This window comes from Carassius auratus, unplaced genomic scaffold, assembly GCF_003368295.1.
Source record: "Carassius auratus strain Wakin unplaced genomic scaffold, ASM336829v1 scaf_tig00215723, whole genome shotgun sequence".
NCBI lineage: Eukaryota > Metazoa > Chordata > Actinopteri > Cypriniformes > Cyprinidae > Carassius > Carassius auratus.
In genome coordinates, this window is record NW_020528212.1 from 509,567 (window position 1) to 525,747 (window position 16,181).

General features: G+C 34.9%; 1 protein-coding gene across 1 annotated transcript; it reads right to left on the minus strand.

Moving 5' to 3' along the window:
- Positions 1–288: 288 nt before the first annotated feature.
- On the minus strand, positions 289–14,246 carry LOC113095433 (syntaxin-binding protein 2-like). The gene is made up of 19 exons (XM_026260959.1): positions 14,147–14,246; positions 10,644–10,693; positions 10,484–10,565; positions 10,106–10,182; positions 9,899–9,974; positions 9,673–9,776; positions 8,997–9,151; positions 8,824–8,908; positions 7,022–7,152; positions 6,762–6,869; positions 6,636–6,693; positions 5,133–5,198; positions 4,964–5,044; positions 3,332–3,473; positions 3,143–3,249; positions 2,835–2,933; positions 2,662–2,753; positions 688–848; positions 289–572 (listed from the first exon to the last, which is right to left on the minus strand). The coding sequence occupies exons 1-19, from the start codon at positions 14,181–14,183 to the stop codon at positions 499–501; spliced, it is 1,785 nt and encodes a 594-aa protein (XP_026116744.1). The 5' UTR covers positions 14,184–14,246; the 3' UTR covers positions 289–498.
- Positions 14,247–16,181: the final 1,935 nt, after the last annotated feature.

Here is a 16,181-nt window from a genome sequence, read left to right on the forward strand (position 1 = left end):
AGATATAACAAAACCCTGACTGGAGATTAAAAACAGTAGCAGTATGATTAAAGCAGAAATCCAGTGTGATAATTTGTTACAGATGTCTTCAAATCAAAAAAATATGTGAGGCAAGATTTAATCAACTGCACAATCATAAGCTTTTGGCAACAACTCCTCAAATAATTTAATTCATTCATTGTTATATATATATATATATATATATATATATATATATATATATATATATATATATATATATATGTATATATATATATATATATATATATATATATATATATATATATATAATTTAAATTAAACATCAGTCTTCCATAGCTTTAATATATATATATATACACACATATGCTACCAGTTTAGCTTGTGTAATTAAAATTACTACTTTAAAAGACCACAGATAATCAGTAAGCAAGATCTAAAATGTGTCTTTTTACTGGTCAGAGTATCAGGTTTCACATGAGTTCAGAGGGATCAATCAATCTCTTCAGAGATGTACTGCTAAACAGGCGCAGACTGGTCCAAATTCTTCAGGTCATTCAGAAAGTTGGTTGGAGTCAGAATGTGAGACGATCCTGCAGAAGAAAATGATGTTTGACATTATAAACAACTCTGAAAACACTAAATAAATACTGTGCTTTAAACTACGTGATATATGCTGTACTGATAACAGAAGTCAATTCTTCTCACCAATCAGAACCTCCCATTTGCCCTCGGTGGCCCGGGACACTTCATAAGCAGAGCGCATCTCTGAATGAGTCATGCCACCAATCACAAAGATGATGAGGCGCGGGCCGCTGCGGTACTCTGTGGGAGCCTTGTTTTTGTGCCAGTGTCCGAACCGTGCGCTGCTGTAATAGGATTGGACAGTAACGTCAGACCACGTGCAAAGCATCTCGTCATTTGTAGCTTTGAAACCTCAACAGTTTAGAGCAAAAAAGATTCCGTTCATGGTTCATTCTTAATTTGTGCTCGGTGTGTGTCCAATTCTTAATTACAGAAGAGAATTAGGGCCAAGCAATAATAAATGGAAAACAGGAGAAACACTGTGTGGCAACAATGCAGGTAGAATACTTTTCAATCCACAAATTCATATTTACAATGGATTTACCATAGTAACACTACACCTAAGTAATACATTATTATTAAACACTCGTTAAGCAATTGATTTTCAATTTTCTGATTTGATATGTGATGAGAAAAGGAAGAAAAGCAAGTTTAACAAGTTTCCTCAGTGTACACCTCACTGCAGACACTGGATAACACCATCCAATGAGATGATATGAACATGACACAAGTGTGTTAATACTTGACCTTTTGCTTGAAATGTAATGAGATTTTTTTCTTGTAATTTAATGAGTTTATTTTCACCATGTTATTTACATTTATTTATTTTTTTCTCTTAAAATTAAACAACTTTTTTTCTCGTAATTTAAAGGGTTAGTTTATCAAAAAATTAAAATTAATCCATAAATTACTCACCCTAGTAATCCTAGACTCTTTTAGACGAATTTCAATTGGAATTGCAGTTATTAAAAAAGAATGCTTTAATCTTTCAAGCAGTTTAATGGCACACAGATGTTGCACTGAATCGGTCCCAAAGAAGTTGAATTAAAAACTCATCCATTAAAAAAGAAAAGTGTCTCACGTGGCTCTGGGGGGTGAACACAGGCCTCCTATAACGAATCAGTGTGTTTTCGTAATGTTCAAAACATAATAATCACTTGAATCTAGCTTGTTTTCGCATTTGTAAATGAAGCAGTTCTGGGGGAATGATGTATGAGGCCAGCGTTGCGCATGCGCTGCTCAGAAGTGACGCAAACGAAAGCACGGGAGAGATCAGAACAAAATAAGGGTCACTAATTAGAAGTACAAAATGAGGATTTGTAAAGAAGAATGTTGGAGGATTTCGATATAAGCCAAGAGCAGACTGGGGTTCCTTTGCTAAAGTAAGGAAACTTTACTTCCTTTGCTCCTGTTAACAAACGTTGGTTTTCACGACTCACCGGCGAATGCGCAGCGCTGACCTCATACGTCATGCTCCCGGGAACTGTTTCTGTTTTAAAAATGTGAGCGCAAGCTAGATTAAAGTGATTATTACTCATATTTCTCATAAACCTTTAATGAGTTTATTATCAACATTTTATTTAGACTTTTTTCTTGCAATTTAACGTCTTTTTTCACGTAATTTAATTAAGTTATTCTCAACATTTTCTAATTTTTTCCCCTCAAAATTTAAAGTTTTTTTTTCTCGAACCATGATAATTTAACATTTAATGACTTTAATCTCAAGATGTTTTTTTTTTTTTTTATTATTATTGCTTGGCCCTAATCCCTTTCTGTACTTAATAGTAATAGAATTTTAAAAAGTAATGAAATTAGCCACATTGTTTAGAGTGTTCAATTAGTAATGCAAAACAATTCTAAAATAGAACATTAACAATGTTTGCTTTTCATTGGAAAATCAGTGTATTTGCATGTCCCCAAAAATCTTCTTCAACCTAAATATTGTTTATCAATATTTATTCAGTATTGTCAGGTCAGGTGACTGTTTACTCGAGAAGTCTAGAAACTGACAGTACAACAGCTGCATAATAATGTGTAAATAATGGGTTGGATCAGAAATGTCTCTAGAGTCTGTGCGGCTGTGAGCAGTGCTGGTACCCGACTGTGGTGTCTGTGGTTGTGGTGGTGACTGGGGCAGGATCAGACAGAAACGGCCACTGCTTCCTGTCACACTTGTCATCAATGATATTCTGCAGAGCCAAAGGAATTTAAATGAGAATAATGACATTCTAAACATGATTATAAAGCTATTACTGCCAGTGTTTCCTGACCTCCATCACATCTTTAAGGGCGGGTGTCCACCGGGAGAGCTGATACGTGGATTCTGTGCGCTCCTTCCTGTCAGGCAGAGTCTTACCAGCATTAGCGCCCTGAAAGACAAGACAGAGAATACGTCAGTAATTCAATAACGTATTGATCTTTAGGCCTACACCGGTGCCTGGACAGTTATTTCCTATGAAGAAAATCAGTATAACTCCTATGTTCATGAATAAGGAAAGGAAAGACATAAGGAAATAAAGAAAGACATCTGCAGACTGCACAAGGGCCCATCCTCAGACGTCTGAGCGTCTCATCTTACCCCAGTAATGATGGGGCAGCCCAGGTGCTGCAGGTTGGTGATTATGTTCTTGTCCTGCTGCACGTTTGCGTGCTGAATGAGTTTTGTGAGGTTCTCTTCACCAATGCCTGTGTGTAACGAAAGACTCACGTCCATTTATTTCATTAAGCAGTCTTAAATGAAGTCATTCATAAATGCAAGTGTTCATACCCTTCTTCTTATGGAAAATGTACAGCAGTATGATGCGGATTTTGTCGTAGGGTTTGATCTCGGTGTTGAGCAGAACAGGGACGATACTCTTCATAGCGTCTTTGATCTGTTCCCCCTCAGAATCTGTTCCCATGGCCAAGTCCTACAGAGGAAAGGTTTATTGACTATTTTAATTCATAATGCTTCATTGTACACTGCTTTTTGAGGTCGTGAATGATCCCTCAAACAATGTGTTCAGTCTTCAGACTCTGAAGCAATGGAGGCTCCAGTCATATCATACAGATATGAAAAATCCTGTAAAAATGGTCTGACAAAGTCCAACATTGTCGTGTTCATATTAACAAAATGTGTGTGGTTGGTACGATTTTGAAAGTTTTTAAAACAAATGTCTTGTTACATTTATTTAACCAAAGAAAAAAAACATCTGTAAAAATTTGTGCTGTCAAATGATTAATCACGATTAATCATCCAAAAGAAAAGAAAATTGTTTACAAAATTTGTGTGTACTGTGTATATCTATTTATATATATCTATATATCTATATATCTATATATATATCTATAGATATATATCTATAGATATATATCTATAGATATATATATATATATATATATATATATATATATATATATATATATATATATATAGAAAATATTTACATGTATAGATTTATATTTATATTATATATAAATATATTTAATATACAAATAATTTTTTTCTTAATATATAAATGCATGTGTTTGTATTTATATATACATAATAAATTTACAGTACACGCTCACATATTATGTAAACAAAAACTTATTTTGGATGCAATTAATCGTTTGCCAACATCAGTAAAAATTTCAAAATAGAAACCGCATTTTTTTATTTTATTTTTTTTACTTCTGTCATCGTTACGGTCACATTTGTCCAATTTAATATATCTTTGCTGAATAAAAGTACAAAAAAAAATAGTAACAGTTTCTTTAAAAAAAAAATCTTACTGCCCCAGAAATGTTTGAAAGGTTTTTAAACTTTTAAAGTAATTTATTTATTTTGTTAAAAAACCTGGAACCTGCCATTAGTCAGAGGCAGATGTTGAGGTAGATATTTACATAACAATTACATAAAATAATTCAAATTTAAGTCATACGCATGTGAGTCTATCAAAATAGGAAGTAGTTGAGATTATCCATCAACAGGACACAAAGTGCTATAAATATGGCACGTAAAGGACTGCATCAGCCGCAGTCATGTCCAGTCGTGACCAGCTGGTTATAATACATCCACACACAGCAATGCACTTAGTTAAACTTAAAACCCTCCATCTGCTATAGATAAAACATGGAGATGGCTGTACAATGTCTAGCCATGTTGTTGGTACTTACAAAGATTATGCAACAGCTTCCTGTGCATTATTTTACTTCGACAGGTCAAAGTTCAGCACGCAAGCTGTTGCATACATTTACAATAAGCAGCTTAGACAAAAGGAAAGATCGTTACGGACCCTCTGAACTCGACCCATTAAACAGTATAAATTGTGTTTTAATGATGTTGATCCTATCACTAACATTTATTAAATTCATAAACTGAAATAATGCTTCAGAAGGGATCAGATCTGGGTCTGAATCCAAACCAGGAAGCACTGACCTGTTCCACCTCACAAAGCTTGTCTACTAAGTTCTTGAACTTCTTCATGCAGGCATCAGCGAGGTTCAGATGGGTAGAGTACTGTCCAGAACACACACAAAAAGATTCAGACACCTTGAGATGAAGACTTTAAGGGGAAAAGGAAGACGTGTTATATGAGAAGACGTACCAGGCTCAGTTCTTTCTGGTACTGTGGCATCTTCTTCAGGATCTTAGACAGATCTTTAATCTCGGCCTGAGGGATGGAGGAGTATGAATTAGGAACAAAACAGAGTTTGATAGTAAATTTATGTTGAAAAAGATGGTAATCAAACGGTTGATGGTCCCAGCTTACTTCCATTTCCTTCTGTACATTGGAAGTCAAGGCGTTCATAGTGTACTTTAAAATTTACGGATATTATATTCATAAAATACAATGTCACGTACACAATCTGTATATAACGTCAGATTTTAAAATTTACATTAAAGTACGTTTTAAATCATTATGCATTATTATTATTAATTATTATTACAGATGTACTTGCGTTCAGCTGAACGTGAGTAAAGTACAGCTAATTGCATTCATTAAATTGCAATAAACCAATGAAAATGTCATTATTTTAGGTGGTGGTGATTTCATCTTAAATCGTACAATGAGAATCATTAAAAATAAAATAAAAACCTAACCCCAGCCATAAACATATCCTTCATTAATGAAATCATAGGATTTTATGTGAATATGCCAAATTGTAAAATACTAACAAATTGCCAAGAGACTGTATTAACATACAACTTAAAAAAATACTATATTCAGTTCACACTTATTACTATTCACTCTTTTAAATTTCATGATGTCTAAATTAACGTTATATGTAGTGCTGTCAAATTATCAGTAAAAGTTTTTGTTTACATAATATATGTATGTGTACTGTATATATTTCTTATGTACATATAAACACACATACACATGCATGTATACACTTCAATATATATAAAAATGTGGTTGCACTTTGTTTTTCAGTACGTGTACTTACATGTACTTATAGTGTACTTACAGTGTATTTATCTAAGAAAGTTCTGGTAATACAAGGTAACACATGGGGTAGGGTTAGGTTTAGGGGTAGGTTCAGGGTTAGTACCTAGTTATTACATGGTTATTGTAATTACTATAGTAAGTACATAGTGTGTACACGAGGAACAGGACTGTAAAATAAAGTGCTACCAAAAATGAATATATATTAAAATATATATTTTTATATATAATATAAGTTATATAAATATAAATATACGCATGTAAATATTTCAAAATACATGCATGTGTATTTACATATATAAAATAAACATACACAGTACACAAACATTTATTATGCAAACAAAATCATTTATTTTGGATGTGAATTCTTTTAAACCATGGAGCATCTTAAGAAGCGCCGTTTTTAAATTGTCGGCACAAACTAATCTGAACTTCTGTATGACACAGATGCATGTGTAGCGCATCAGTAGTGCATTTACATTTATATTCACGCATTTAGCAGACGCTTTTTTTTCCAAAGCAACTTATTCAGGCTATACATTATTTTTGTCAGTATGTGCGTTTCCTGGAGATTGATCCCACAAACTTGCGCTGCTAACACAATGCTCTACCGCTGAGCCACAGGACCTGACTAGTAGTGGTCAGAGAATGCTTGTGTACCTTGTCTGTGTTCATCCTCTTACTCTCACAGAAGGTGCGTAGCAGCTCCGTCACCTTCCTAAAACAGAGCAGAAGATCTCAGCACAGAAGGCCAGCAGAGACACATGAAGGTAGAGCTGCTCTTACTTGGTGACGTCTGCTATGTGCATGTGCCGCAGCTGCACCCACAGCTCATCGTCCTCGTCCAGCAACACTTCCTTCTCTCGAGCCTCTCCGATCCCTGTCGTCTGATACCTGCCAACAATAAGCAACAACTCCTAGACTTCCAGTAATGTTTTCGTACACCACTGCTCTGATTAACTGCTCACAACCAGAGTAAAATGGACCCTCCTGAATTATTATGATAGGAAATAAAGAGCTTTCTGGAAACGCAGACTTGCACACACCTGTAAATGTCTTGTTCGATGTCTAGCAGATCGTAGGCCATAGCCTGAAAGGTCAGCTCATGCAGGATTGGAGAGATGGGATCATGTCCACGGTCCACTATAAGCAGCTGGGAGCGAGCTTTATCCGTGCCCTGCACAGGAAGATCAAATGCAATTGTAGTTTCTTAAAGTGAGTTTTTTTTTTAAAACAAACAAACCAGGGAAATGCATCAGTGTGTTAGACGAGTTTCAATGTCAGACGTAATTAGACGTCTGCTTAATAAGCTTGTCTGTCACTTTTACTATATAGAGCCAATATCTTCCAAAAATATTTTTTGATATTTTTCTTTTTAATGTATAATAATAATAAAATAAAACAGTTTGGTGTTGGTAAGATTTTTACATTTTTTGTAAGAGGTCTCTCATGCTCATTAAGGCTACATTTGTGTGTTGAAAATCACAGGGAAAACTTTAATATTGTGCAATAGTATAAATAACTGGTTTCTATTAGAATACATTTTAATATGTAGTTTATTCCTGTAATGTAAAGCTGAATATCCAGCATCATTACTCCAGTCTTCAGTGTCACATGATCCTTTATTCAAATATGCAGATTTGTGGTATAAAAAAAACAAAAACATTTGTATTATTATCCATTGAAATGGATACATGTTATATGTGTATGTGTGTGTTTTGTAGAAACTTTCTAGGATCCTCTGAAGTACTGAAAGTTTAAAGAACAGCACTTACTTGACATAAAATCTTTTGTAACATTATAAATGTTATCACTTCTGATCACTTTAATGCATTACTGCTGAATTAAAGTATCCATTTCTTTTAAAGAAAACTAAAAGAAATCTTAGTGACCCCAAACCTTTGAATGATAATTAATAGTCAGGGTCCAAAATTAACTCACATATGTTGTATTTTATAACAACATTTTTTTTAGTTGTTTTTTTTTGTTTATAAACCGCATAGACCACAAAATAGTCAATAGTCACTTAATTCATTAGTCAGTGTCTTTAAGAAATGTCACCAACGAGAAGAAATAGCCATTGTGTGTTGTTGTTTCTTGTATTGTAATGACAGCCGTCACCAGCTTTTTATGATCTAACAGGTTGGACAATAACTATATAACGTTTTTAACTTGTAAAAAAAGTCCAACTGTCAAGTGACATCTTTTATACTTAAACAAACTGGACATTTTCTGGTTAATGCAATGTCTGATGTCAGTGAGGTTTTCCCCAGATGAGTCTTGCTTCCTCTCTTGGTTCCTTCCTCATCTACTTAGACATCCTGGGGACTTCTTTTTCACTTCTGTCAGCTTAGGCTTGTTCACTGGGGGTTTTAAGAGGCTATTTTTGTTTACCATTTATATTCTTTACTTTCCTATTGCTATTTATTTTACTAAAGCTGATTGGAACAAGCTCTGGAGGCTGCAGCTGAAGAATGGACAAATATTCTGAAATGTCAGCAAATGAAAGGAAGGATCCGAGGGAAAACAGATGAGAGGTTAGAAGTAAAAATAAAAAAAAGTAGTAAGAAGAACATAGATCCAGCAGAGCACAGTAAAAAAAAAAAAAAGAAAAAAGATTTGCATTGACACCCACCTGAAGCTTAGGAAAATACCAGCTGACAGAGGAGAAGAGGAAAAAACACAGAGAGAAGAGAGAATAGTCTGGAAACCAGAGTAAGAAATGACACAGCAGTTAAGTGTCCATTTAAACTGAAGAAAGTTTGAAGTATATGTGTGACAAGACAGAGGATGTTTATAAAACAAACATTAAAACTATTTATGCATCATAAATATCCTGACATCTCACCTCTCCCATACTGGGATTGTCTGCTTTATGTGCATTCAGACGGTCCATCACCATCTCAGCCAGGGTGAAATTCTCCTTTGGGCCCCTTAGAGAAACATATTAGGTTTACACTTCAAACAAACCACATTACCCCAAAAAACTACAAGTAGAGTCAAGTGAAGGGGCGTCAGTACTGGCGGTAGCGGATGGCTGGGTACTCCTTCAGTGTGTCACAGAGTGTGGCGATCTGCTCGGCCATGGCCTCCATCATCCTGGCCCTGTCATCTAGATTAGTCTGAGTTGGGCTGTAGAAAGTGTGGAAGGAGCTGGGGTTGTCCAGAGTAAACACCTGCAACAAAAACAAAGGGTGTCGAAAACAACTAGATTCGGATTTTTTTAAGACAGTGTAAAACCTAATGCAAAACTCACATCACATTCAAACATTTGGGGTCAGTAAGATTTTTTTTTAAGAAATAAAAACTTTTATTCAGCAAGGATGCATTTAATTATATATATATATATATATATATACACACACACATGATGATTTCCACCAAAAAACAAAAAAACAGCAAATGCATGTTTTCAAAATTGATAAGAAATATTACTTGAAAATCAAATCTGCATATCAGAATGAATTTCTGAAGGAATTCTGAAATTTATATCAAAGGAATAAGTTAGCTTTCAAAATATATTACAATGGGATATTTTTATTTTATATGATAATAATAACATTTTACTGTTTTACTGTATTTTTGATCAAATGCAGCCTTGGTGAGCATAAAAGACTTTCAAAACCATTTAAAAATCTTACCGCCCCCAAACCTTTGAATGGTAGTTACTGTACGTGCCTGCAATGCTACCACGCACCTGCGACTCATATGGTATGAAAGCCACATTGACTTCTTTCAGGGTTTTGATGGCCTTGGAAACCCTCGACCTCCCAAGCTCGGCAAAAAGCCCATCAGGACAAGCTGAATGCAGGATGAACAGAGATACAATAACTACACAAATCCAGATCATACACATCGGGCAACCATGATGCACGGTCTTCAAAAGAAAAACATCAAAGCAAATGGAAAACTTATTGTCTTACTGTCCGTAAAGAAGATGTGTGCTGCCTTGTATGTGAAGACTGAGTCTTTGAAATCCCCAATTAGAGATTGAATTGACTGGAAAAACAGAAATGAGATCATTGAAATCATTACATAAGACAGTGAGTGTTAACGAAAATATATTTAGAGAACACTAGACATTATATTAACACTTCAACTGTGAGATGTGGGTAGTCAAGAGCGCTCACTTTTGGCCCAGGAGAGATGAGATAAATGGCCTCCAGACTAGGGATCGGCTCCCTCCGCTTGTTTATGTCCTCCACGACTGTGAAGGAAACAGGAGAGCTCACATCTGGTTTTCTTAATTCAAGATTTTTCGTAATGGTTGATGAGCCAACCATTGAAGGGCAGCAACACTGACAAATTTTGCAACAAAAATCTATTTGGCACAATGGAAACTTTGCAACTGCTGACAGCCTAGTTTTTAAAACAAAAAACACCTTTCACACTTCCATTTCTGACACTCTGTCATCTTTATATTGAAAAGTGTTTCACAGCGAAACCTTGTGAGAATCACACTACCACATACTGAACCTGTTAAGAAAAAAAAAAAGAAATATACTCACTTGTAATGCCCTCTGCCATGATGTCAGACATTTTACAGCAAGAGGACAGAATCCGCATACTGATGTGATCCACGATGAGCACCTACATACACACAATACACCAGATTATGAGGAGTCCGAACGAAGAGAGTAAAACTTTACACTGCGGTACCAAGATCACCTTCCATTCCCCATCCTTCTTCACACTCTTGATGACACCGCTCAGGATTTCTACAGTCAAATGAGATCAACAATGTAGTTAGAGAACATCAACATCAGCGGTGAAAGCATTTATGGCATTTACAATGACATTGAGCCTTATGGTGTTGAGCATTAGTCTTTTAGAGCAGGTTAAATATCTTTCTGGGCTATTTGCTTTAGAACGAGGACTACCAGAAATAAGAAATAAAGAAGAGACTGATATTGAGATTTGGTTCTCAAAATTACATCCCTGGTTAAATAAAGTTTATTTAAGATGGATGGATGGATGGATAGATTTCACAAACGTATTGTGCATGAGCCTGCAAAAATTCTCAGCCAAATACAATTACTGTTATTTGTGACCCTATATCCAAAAATAGGGTCAAAATTAGACATTTTTCTTTTTTTATGGCAAAATAAAAATCATTAGAATATGAAGTAAAAATCATGTTCCATGAAGATGTTTTGTACAATAAATATATAAAAACAGCTTTATAAAAAAGTCGATTTTCTCAATGTTTTTTTTTTTTTTTTTTGCACCCTCAGATTCCAGGTTTTCAGATAGTTGTATATCAGCCAGATATTGTCCCATCCTAACAAACCATACATCAATGGAAAGTAGACGTGCCGGTATTCGGTAATGAGATATACCATGGTAATGAATAAGCACAATATTGTTATCGTGGGCACTACAAAATACCGTGAATAATTATATATGACAAATGCATGCATGAGAATCACATGGGGGAACACATGAGAGGCAAGCTGAATGAAAGCACATTCACTCTCTGACGGCAGATGGTGCTAAACTGCAGAAAATGCAGCCCATAACCTGGAAACCTCATAAATAAAGCAGATGCGCTATACAGTCATTCAGATTTTGTGGATTCACTATTCTGTTCATCACAGCGCCACATACTTAAATATTTAGACCAAATAGGCCATTTATTTTCAAACTTTACTACAACATGCCCTAGAAATTGTTAAATTTGTATGTACATTCTATTTATTTAGGCTTTTTGTGCTATTTTCACAATGTTTAAGTTTTTTTCAAGTTTGTTGGTGTCCAGGTACAGAAACCGAAAAATCTAATGTAAAATAGCACTGCATAGTCTTCAATGTCAAATTAAATCTACAATCAAACCAAAATTTATTCAGACACCTTCAACATTTCTCACATTATTACAGTTTATTTGCTATAGTTTACAAATTGGTAATAAGATATGACAAGAATTCGGAGTTAAACTGTGTCGGAACAAATTCATCTTGATAATGTCAGATAAATTTGATATAAAGATATGAAATGGATAAAAATCAACCAAAACTTCAGACAACTTATGACAATATTTACACAACTATAAATACTTTGTTGAACAATTACCAAGCAATGCTAAATTTAGTTGTCTGTGGTGTGAAAGGGTTGCATTAGCAATTAAAGAAAAAAAACATGCAAGCAAAACATGGTGAGGTCAAAGTCTCTGAATAATTTTGTGTCCCAAATGTTTTTTTTTTTTTTTTATTAATTTCACTTGTAGTCTACAGTATGAATAATTTTTGGATATAATATGTTCACTTTATACATTTCACTTATACAATGAACTATACAAAAGTTCACTTATACAGTGAACTATAGTGTCTTGCACCCACTAGTAAAACAATATAAAGGATTATATCTGGTGTCAGAATATTTTTTGGTTTAACTGTGGATACATTTTTGTTAAAACTACAAAGTAATCAAGAGAAGTCAGTCAAGAGCAGAGACTGATTTTATATCTTTCATTTTCTTGGATTAACATGAAAGACACCAGCAGCTTTCGTGATGACGTCCCGTCAGCTGTCCTAAGCGTCTTTTCAGGCTGGCCTCAGCCAGCAGCTTGAGATCACAGTGGGCCCCCCCTCAGCCGTGGGCCCCTATAATCGTCACCACCTGTCACCCCACTAGCGACGGCCCTGATTCCAACATATAACCACAGACTGTATAAAAACATGGATGTAGTGTCCGTGACGTCACCCATAGGTTTCCGAAGAGAGTTTTTTAAACCAAAAATGTGTGGAGTGGGCCGCCCACACCGACCTAGCGCGACGGCAGTGTCAGCAGCGGCAAACCACCTGTCACTCAAGTGGCCACGCCCTTAATTATACAGAACTTTAAGACTTGATATAATTAAAAAGGATGAGTTATAAAAAATATTCACCCCCTCACAGTTGTCATGAAGGGTAAAACTAGCTATATAGACCAAAATCATTTTTTGCACCAGGCTGTAAACATGTTATTTTCTGCTGTAAAGTTGGGCATTTTAACATGTGGAGTCTATGGGATTGACTCTCTTTTGCAGCCAGCCTCAAGCGGCCAGTCTATGAATTACAGTTTTAGTCACTTCGGGAGGTTGCCGCTCGTATATAACACAAAATTGAAAGTTGCAACTGTGTTATTTAAATGAGCTAACCTTGAATTTGAAAAGACTTGTATTTTTTTTTTGTTTTTTTGTTTTTTTTTACAAAGATTAATAACTTCTGTAGCAAATGTAGCTAATGGTTAACCAAAGGTTAACTAATCTTATTGGTCTTATTGTAAAGTGATACCTATGGGTCTTTTGCACTTTAATCTGTGTAAAACTTTTACCTTTTACATATTTTTCTGTATTGCTTTATGGCATTTAAACGTTCAGTTATTTTTGTTATAGGAAAAAAGTTATTTAACAGGTTACACTGTATTATGTTATATTATGACCACTTTTTTAAAACTAAATTTCAATACTGCGATATACCGTATACCGTGATAAAAGCATTAGCAATAAATCGCAACAGGAAAATTTGATACAGGCGGATTATTTATTCACCTTTCAGATGACGCTTTCTCAATTTTTAGAAAAAATATCCCTTATGACTGTTTTTGTGGTCCAGGGTTGCATATGGTCAAATTAAAAATAATAAAAAAGGGATTAGAAATCTTGGCATATAGACGCTTACGATAGAATGGAACAAAACATAGGCCTGGTGAAATGTAATAATTATTCAAAGTGTAATAATGTAACAATATTAATATTGTGAAGGGTGTTGTGCATGGTCTAAATAGGTACAGAAAAAAAAACAGTAATTTCCTGTGTTTTTATTGTGTCCAGCGTGAGAATGATCACAAGACCGCAAATGACACACCATAAATTAAACAATGCGCTGCAAGAACAAGTCTATTGTTCCTTCCATTACCACAAAAGACATTTCTGAGACTGTAAAAGTGTTTAGTAAAGTTGTTAAACCTTGCTGAAGGTGTACTAAGCAGAAGTTAAAGTTTGTGCACAGCTTCACACGGAAGTTTGGTCTATTGAGACGTAAGTTATCAAGCACTCACTGTACACCTGTTTCTATGAGTCTACATCAGAACAGGCATATTCATAACTTATATCATTATGTAAGCTCTGAAACATTTGCTACATGGACAGCATGCGTTTTAAGTGCCGTATTGCGTGATTAAATCAAACTTACTCTCGTTTACGATCGCTTTTAGTCCACTCGGAGCCATCTTGGCACTTCCTCGTCGACAGGTCCGCTGTTGTGAAATTGTCGATGTTTGGTGAGTTTGGTTTCACTGGGCGGAGCATGCACAAAATATTCACGAGTTTCCTGTTTCGCGTTAAAGCGACTCTGAAAATGTTTTTAACTTTTCACGTTACGTTTCAGCTTCGAACAAAGCTTAGTATATAATTGTTCGTTTGTGCAAAAAATTTTATAAATTGTTTTCTGTGTTATATGTCTATTCAACGATTGCAGCCACTGATTTGCCAGAGGTAGCCTATTTTGTTTAGCCTGTATATAACTTGCTCACTGTATTGTGCGACTGTAATGTGAAAAATAACAAACAATAATAAGACTCTTTTTTTTTAAAGAACAACTTTTTAACTTTTTTCTCCTTAAAAAAGCTGTCACATGGAAGTGCATGACAACCAGTTGCCGTGGAGAAGCTGTTTGTTTGTAATTAATGTATCTGTTAACAATCGGAGTTTGCTACTTGCACTTTTTGCCTGTTATTTTCTTCCTAGTTTGAAGAAGCTCTTCTAATGGGGAAGACTTTTATTGTCTCATGTTATATATATGAGGCCACTATTGCATGAAGACATGGAGAAACGTCCGCAGAATTAACCTCTTTCTCTCTCTCTCTCTCTCTCTCTCTCTCTCTCTCTCTCTCTCGATGCAGTGAATGGTGGGTGTGTACTGTATGGTGACCGAAGGAATGTGTACATTATCACTGTAATTGTTAATCAAATGCAAAAAAAACAAACAAACACTAATAACACGTATACTATGTGATGCAAATGTTACATTATTTTTCCAGTTTTAAAGTTTCACTACAAACTGTTCCTGAAATCCACACTTGTTGCATCAAGATAATCAAAGGTAATCAGACCAAACACAACCTAATGAAACGTTTCACAGATAAAGGCTTTTGAAAAAAGATCATGTTGGTGGATATTCTACTCATATTAAAAACGTGTCATTATTGAATGGCCAATTCTGCAGTGGGTTTAAACAGTCTGGTCCCATTGATTTGGAAGTATGTTTCTTCTCCCATCATTTAGACTGACTTCACTGAGTTTGTTTGTGGAGTATAAATCTCTATTTGACATTTGCTGTTCATATAGGAATTTATAACAGGTTTTAGATGAATGTATGATGCATTTTATATAGCGCTTATTTGTGTATTGTTGTAAACCCAAAGCACTTTACAATCATGTGGGGGTGGGGGGGTGTCTTTCCGAAACCTCCAGCAAGTGTGCAGCATCCACCTGGATGAGGAGACGGCAGCCCCAGGACAACCACACACCAGCTACAGGTGGAGAGGAGAGAGAGATAGAGTCATAAGAGATATTACTGACCACAGAAATCCTATGACATGTGCTTGCTTGTGTTGATCATAGGCCTAAACACCTGTACAAATTAGACACTTGTGTATAGCTTTCACCTGTTTTTTGTTTTGTTTTGTTTTTTTGTTTTTTTTTTAAGATGAACATGTCTTTCATAATTAAACAGGTGTGTTGTAAATGCAATTTATGTAATGACTTCACCACCTCTGTTAATAAAACTTTTAACCCAGAATCAGTTGCTGTCTTTAATCAGCAAGAGCAATCTACTTTTATCAACCAAATTACTGTATGGTTTGATTTAGCCATTTTTAATTAAACCATAAAACATTTTACTTGTTATAACTTTGAAGATTAGAAATAAAACATTGTTAAAGTACTGCAAGGTTGAAGATTTCACAACTTGACCGACACACATTTGATGAATCTGAGATTCATCTCAAAGTGCACCACAATGCAGTATATAATTAAAAACACAAATCACGTGGTTAAATTTAGACAATAACTTAGTTGAATTTTAATATGTTGTATAATACATCTATGCTAAAAAAAATTACATAAAAAATTAAGAGTGTTAATAAAGTTAAAACCTTTCCTGTTGAATGATTGCTTGAATGAGTGAATGAATGAAAGTCACACTTTGTCAGTTTTCTTTAAACTAG